The sequence below is a fragment of the Cornus florida genome, unplaced genomic scaffold, assembly GCF_030987335.1.
Source record: "Cornus florida cultivar Cherokee Brave unplaced genomic scaffold, ASM3098733v1 CherokeeBrave_3.0.0_Hap2_Chr07, whole genome shotgun sequence".
Lineage (NCBI taxonomy): Eukaryota > Viridiplantae > Streptophyta > Magnoliopsida > Cornales > Cornaceae > Cornus > Cornus florida.
This window is the reverse complement of record NW_026775577.1, coordinates 16,729,387-16,736,934: the sequence shown is the minus strand read 5'-3', so window position 1 is coordinate 16,736,934 and position 7,548 is coordinate 16,729,387. Positions and strand designations below refer to the sequence as shown.

Genomic DNA, 7,548 nt, shown 5'->3' with positions numbered 1-7,548 from the left:
TGGTCTAGACGGAAATTATATAACACATTGACACACACACATATATATATATATATGATCGAGTCGGTTTTATGTCGGAGATAAAAAATTATAATAATGGGAAGATAATAGTCAGGATTGAAATTAAAAAATATTTAGAAGCTAAATGGTGATTGTGAAATGTTTTGGAAGCATATCTTTCCAACTAATCATATAACAATCACAAGTTTGATACTGTGGAAAGAGATATATGCAAGACATGCATAGTCGAATGAACTAGCATGTGAGTATGAGTTGAACAAATTACAGACACTCGATTCCAATTTTCTATCAAATGACGACACACACACAGTCACACACATATATATATGAGGCCATGAACACATACATTTTGAACCATAATTTTATATTATATTGACGATGTTGTGGAAACCAACACACCTTGGAAAAGTCTTATCATGTGTCGCTTTGCCTCGTCCAAATTGTCCATTCATTGTGCCATCTTGCTGTTAGTATTTCTCTGTATGAAGAGTGTTTGAGTTTGACATATATATATATATATATATATATATATATATATAATTTTTTGTATATTAACTAACTAAATTAAACCTGCATTTATGAGTTTTTACTGATTAAAAATTTTACTAGTGTGCCGACCAATGATTAGTTTAGAGCAATGTTATCATTAATCTGATGATATAGAGTTCTGTGTTCTTCTGTTGTGATTATGTATAAATATAAAAATGCAAATTCTTCGGTAAGAAAGATGATTGTACAAAAATTATATATATAAAATTTTGTATCAAAATTCATTTAACAATACATCGCACAAATTTTCAAATTTTTATATTTTATTTCTTTTGACTTCATTTGAACAAATTAAACTATCCTCTTTGACAGTCTTATATAATTTTATTTTATGGAAATGATTTTTTTTACGATGAGATCACTTTTTATTTTTTATTTTTTTGGCTAGTACCGGAACTCACCTGGGCAGGGTCCCTTCGGGACCCACTCCAGACTACAAACCGGAAATACTGTCAACGGCCTCACACCTTAACAACAATTTCAGTCGAGAGTTATAATGGCGACGGACGAGTTCAAACTTAAGACATAAGCGTTTCCAGGTCACGATGAGATTACTTTAATATTAATTGCTTGATGATATAATTTGTACAATAATTTTTTTAGCCCAAAAAAAGTACTCACTTACTAATTTTAAAAAGAGTTCATAACAAATGTGATGAGATCCACTTCATGATTGCATTTATCCTCAATTTATTTGGTTTTAGTTTGTTGGTTTTTAGTTTGAAGATGAATATGGTAATTGTGTGTGTGTGTGTGTGTACATACAGTGTCTGAAGTTGCATCATCCACTTGCCGTTTGTCCACAGCATGTTTTTTGACTTTTAATCCTCTCAAAGACTGACATGCATGGTGACACAATAGTGATAGTTACTTAGCTAGTTGTTTGTGTGTTATATTTATTTATTTATTTTTTATTGTTATTAAATTTTCATGTACTGTAAAATAAATAAATAAATAAATAAAGAGAGACCAATAATTATATAAATTAAACCAAAATTATCGTGTCAATTATACCAAATATTTGTATAAAATATTTAATCAGAATAAGGTAGCGATATTTTACAAAATGGATTAATAATTGTTTTATTTTGGAGTGATAGGAAACGAATTGGTCAGATCACTTTGCACCAAAAGTCTTGTAAAAAATTTTATATGCCTATAGAATTACTCTTTTAAAAATTTAAAATAAAGAGAGGTCAGTCTAAAAGTTATTCATAGGATAAAAATGCTTATTATGTTCCTTTGAGAGTATCAAATGGATGTTTTGAATTTAGAATTATTATTTTTTAATTAAATTTTAAAGACTACTGATTCGATACTTTTAAATATAACATCAAATTTGTTCAATTAAACAAACAAATGAGTTCTCACCAAACATTTTGTACCATGTTTCAATGAAATGCTCTCAAATGTTCTCAAGTGAAGTGTGATCGTTGAAAAATTAAGTGTTTGATTTGTAAGTTTAAAAACAGTTTTCAAGTACTCAAAAAAAAAATTATTAATCAAATAGAATTTTTGTACAATTTCTTATTTTCAATTATATAAAAAAAAAATTATTTTTAGAATTACAAATTTTTATGACTCGCGAATACAAAGTAAATCTTAAATATTCGTAATTTTTTTATACTTTATTTTTTTAAAAAAAATATTCGTAATCATGAATATAGCTTAGTGAGACCTTGACTAGAGGCGGCCAATGTAGCACAAATAAAGCTAGCTAGGGTAAGAGTTGGATTGATAGGGAATATTAAATACAGAGATGCATACATCACATACATACATATATATATAGAAAGAAATTGGCCAAGTTGTGGATTCACACATTTTTGGCTGTAAAGAATATTAGTAAAACGAGAGAGAGAGAGTATACTAATTTAGAAAACTAGGAAATAAAAACAAAAGAAATACGCCATTGACAGCAACTACAAGAGATATATATATATATATATAGATTCACACATTTTTGGCTGTAAAGAATATTATTAAAACGAGAGAGAGAGTATACTAATTTAGAAAACTAGGAAATAAAAACAAAAGAAATACGCCATTGACAGCAACTACAAGATATATATATATATATATATGAGATGCAATGGCTACATAAATAAATTACACCTCCAAAGTTTCATATGCTACATATGGTACTCGGTGTGTTTCAATCGTTGGATCATTCCCACAATATTTAAAGCCGAAAAGATTTGAGGGTACAAAATCTCAAAATATTTTAAAATTTTATCAAATTCTCGCGAATATTCTAAAATTTTCTCAGGAGTCTATTCTTCATTCGATCAATGTAGATAAACATGTTTTTATTTTATTTTATTTATTTATTTATTTTTTATTTTATATAGTAGTAAACTAAATTATGTGCAAGAGAGTTTAAGACCAATTACGTGATGTAATAGGCACCATAATTTAATAATTTAGTTTTATCTCTAAATTATTATTTTTAGAAAATTTAATAAGGCAGGTTGTTGAAAATAATATTCTTTTTTTTTAAAAAAAAAAAACTGAGTTTTTAAAAATAATTTTCAAAAACTGATTAATAAGCATGTTTTTGTACATAAAATTATTTTAAAAAAATCGAACCAAACATATCTAAGTAAACGGGAAAATAAGATAAAAGATAAAGTGGTTAACATTAGGAAAATCAAAATCTAAGTCTTGATTGTATCATCAATAAATATTCATTGTGTCCAATGTACCGGACATATCATAATGGTTCATGTATATGTGTTCGGTGCACTAGACACATCGTATATTTACTCTTAGGCCAAGGGATGATTCAATTTTGGATGACCATTTGATGAGTTCTTTATTGGTACAATGTACCCTATGAAAACATTCGGTGCTTTGAACTTTAAATGATCTTGTGTTGTGCCACACACTCAACCGTTGGCATTTGTATAATTTGTTTTTTGAAAATGAATTTTTTTTAAAGAAAATCACCCGCAAAAATGGACCAATGTTTTTTTGCAGTGAGATGCAATATAGAAGGAGTCGTGTGCTCAGTTAAAGTAACTTTCGATTAGTGATAAACTCAGAGAATTGTATAAGCGGGGACGACATTTGAATAACAATAATATATAGTGAAATATTATTAGAAATTTAGTGAGGGTATTTTAAAGATTTTTAGAAAGAAAAAAAAAATAAGTACATTTTTTTTTTTTGAAATTTACAAGTAATCTTATAAAGAGTAATTTTGTTTTGTTTTGTTTTGTTTTGTTTTAGTGGGGGCATTTGCACCCACTTAGCGCTTAATGGGAACCATGCCTGAAGTGTTGCAAGAACTATGTAAGGCTTCGTTTGGTTAGATGGAAATAGTACGAAAAAAAAAAAGGAATGAAAAGAAAAGTGGAGTGAATGAAAATAAATTTGATTTTCTAGTATGTATTTGGTTAAGATGAAAATTTATCAAAAAAAAAATTATAGGAAAATATTATGTTATAGTTTAGATATCTAAATTGACCTTATTTAATAAAAATGGTAAAATAATAAAAAATAAATTAGTAGTATGTATATAAAATACGACGTCAGAGAGTGCTTGTAATTTTGTGTAGCTTTTTCCTGATATAATAGGTTCCTACTCATTTTGTTAAGTTAGAAGTTGAACTAAGTGAGATGCTAAATCAATTTAGAGATAAAACTAAAAGCAATAAGCTGATCTTTTTGAAAAGAAAAAAAAAAAATGTGAAGTCACAATTTTTGAATAAAAATAAAATGAAATTCTCTTTTTATTTTATTTTTACGTAGGGGCAAAAAAATAATAATAATAATTGAATTATCATATCGGGAGAACTTATTAAAAATATGATAAGATTCCGTAATCGTATTAATGGTTCCATTCATACTGATACTTTCACATTACAATTTGAAACTATTAATAGAAATTGCACTGAAATTCAATAGTTATCCAAAACAGGCCTAAATTGCTCAATCATATACCTAGATTCATATATGATGTAGAATGTTTCATGCATCTTAGAAATAAGGTCTCTCATACATTGTAACCTAATTTTGTTTCCTTTCTTTTTAAAAAAGAAATATGGTGAAAAGGTTCAAGATATTTTAAAAAGCACTTTAGAGTTCATCATTTCTGAAAAATAATAACAACAATAATTAGGTGAGTTGATATTTTAGAGGGTAGTTTGGTTATTTTTGGTGAGTAGATATTTTAATGAAAATATAATATTTATCGCAAGGTATATTAGACATTTCATATTACTTAAGGTTCCATTTAGCATGCGTGTTGTTTCTGTTATTTTTGTGTTTGGGTTACTACAGGGCGGATTTTAACAATAAAAGCATGTTTGGTGCGGCCTTATTTTGTTTTACACAATGCTAAAACACTTCATGAATAGTGTCCTTAAACCAAAACACCAAAAAGTTACTTTTTTCTTATTTTGAAAACTGTTTATGAGTCAAAATCATATTTTGCATGTTTTTATTTCTGACATTTCCTATAAAACGTCGTTCCCAAATGTGGTTCCGATTTTTTTTCAAAACACACTAATAACAAACGTGGTTCCGATTTTTTTTCCCAAACGTGATTCCAAAAACAAAACGCTAAAACAAAGTGCATGCTAAACGGATCCAGGAGTGTATTTGAAACTCATTTATGAAAACAAGGTGTCTTTAACCCAAACCGCACGGGAAAGGGTTGACTACAATTTACCGTGACTTCATTTCTTTCAAAATTCATATTTTGCAAGTAATTTGATCTTAACCAAAATGATAATATATATATTTGCTCCACAATGTAACCAGTAATCATGTGAAAATAATCGAATTTCAATAATAAACTAAAATAATTAGTATCCTTCTTAATTTGATATCCTATCCATAAATTTGAAATTATAAATATTTTATTTTCAATTCACACTTCATTTTAAAAAAATATATATAAAGTGGAGATATTTGTTACATATATATAACTACCTCATGCTACCTATTATCTAGTACTTTGGGTTAATAAAAATCTAACAGTTAACTAATATTACATTTTGGATACTCAAAATATCAAAAACTTTTACCGATTCGGACTACTTTAACGAATATGTCATGAATTCATGTACTAACGCAACACACTTATATCACAATACAACATTATATTACGAAATAAGAAAACTTTAAACTGAAAATTTTAAGAGTTAAATATTTTAAATGGTAGTTAAAAAATAAATAATTTAATTTTTTTTTCAGCTAAAAATTTATTCCATTTTAAATAACTATTGTAATTTTCAGTAAGTAATTAATTAAACAAACATTTAATTCATTTAGAATTAAGTAAAATTGAGTTTTCAAATATTACCTAATTTGTCCAACATTTAATTATTACTGGGTGGTGATATAAATTTCTTTTTAATTATATATATATATATTTTTTTGAAGACAACAAATGACCAACTGGCAAGTGGCAACTCATCTATATCCAAATATCCACGGGCATTTAAGAGCCCCAATCCCCAAAAAAAATGAAATTTGCCAAACTGGATAAGCTGTTTGCTGAGTCACTTCGAACCCATTGAATTCCAAAGCACACAGATATCAACCTTATTCCCACACACAATATCTCTGTTCTCTGGGTCCCACCAAACTTAACCAGGGTTAAACTCAAACCCTCCGAATCTTCTCAACCCTTACTCTATATCAACACAACAACACACACTATCTTTCCTCTGTATTTTCATAACCGCACCGTATCGAACCGTATCATGGTCTCTACGTTTCTTCGACCCTCACCGACACCGCACTTTGTATTCTCCGGCAAGAGCTCGGCTCCGCCCCCGTCGTGCGTCAGGTTCCGGCCGCCGCCCGTATCCGCCGCGTACGCCTCGGCGGAGAGAACGAGGTCTACGTACCTCGACCCTCCCAAGCTCTCCGCCCCGTGCGCGTCCTTCTATGAAGTACTCGGGATTCCGATCGGCTCCACCGCTCAGGACATCAAGGCGGCGTACAGGAGGCTCGCGAGGATCTGCCACCCCGACGTGGCGGCTGATCACCGGAAGGACTCGTCGGCCGACGAGTTCATGAGGATTCACTCCGCGTATCTGACGCTGTCCGATCCGGAGAAGCGAGCCGTCTACGATCAGAAGCTCTTCCGGCAGTACCGGCCGATCGGTGCGTATGCCGGAATTTCAGCTTCTCCGGGGAAATCGAGGTCCGGATTTTCCGGTTTCACCCGCCGGAATTGGGAAACGGATCAGTGCTGGTAGCGAGTTGAGTTAACTCAGTGACTCACCTTCTAAAGTTATATAGAGTGATGATGTATTTGTATATATATATTGGAAATATGTATTGTATAAGTGAAGAGAGTACTAACACGAATTAGCAGAGATGAGCTTTTTCTGGGATCAATCATCGCCGCTGATTTTATGGGCGGCGTTATAGCCTTATAGGGTGTTGATTTTCCAGTCTCAATCATAGCCGTTGAATGCTATCAGATGATCATGTAATCGCGCCAAGAAGGGTGTTCAAACACCATTGTAACTGTAGTTGTTTGGAAATTAGAATGGGAATTTTTGTTCTTCCTATTTTTCCTAATTTTCTTTTTATGATTTACCAGTTTAAAGTACCTTTATTGCAAGTGTATCTAGATGTTTTTATGAATAGATTCACTGTTGTATTTGGAATAGTAAGTTTTTCTCTTATTATTATTATTTTTTGGGGGCAATTTTTTCACTTTTCATAATATTTCAAGGCAATTTATCTTCAAAAATTACTTTTTACTAGCGAAGCCTGGTGTGGCATAGATTTGGATAATAATTTTGAGGCCTGAAACTCTAACCCAAGTCAAAATCATTATCCAAATCTATTTTTTCTCACAAGGAAGATGTAATTGTCAGTATTATATATATATATATATATATAATAATAAGAGAGAGAAAGAGACCATTTCTTCACTTGTGTAATAAGCGGCTCAGAATTTTTGAACCTATACTTGCAAAGTACAAAACACAAAATCAATTTGTAAAAATA

At 30.3% G+C, this 7,548-nt stretch overlaps 1 protein-coding gene across 1 annotated transcript; it reads left to right on the top strand.

Annotated features, from left to right (window-relative positions):
• Positions 1 to 6,232: 6,232 nt before the first annotated feature.
• LOC132266593 (chaperone protein dnaJ 11, chloroplastic-like) lies at positions 6,233 to 7,113 on the top strand. The gene has a single exon (XM_059767509.1). The coding sequence runs from the start codon at positions 6,285 to 6,287 to the stop codon at positions 6,783 to 6,785; it is 501 nt and encodes a 166-aa protein (XP_059623492.1). The 5' UTR covers positions 6,233 to 6,284; the 3' UTR covers positions 6,786 to 7,113.
• The last annotated feature ends 435 nt before the right edge of the window (positions 7,114 to 7,548 follow it).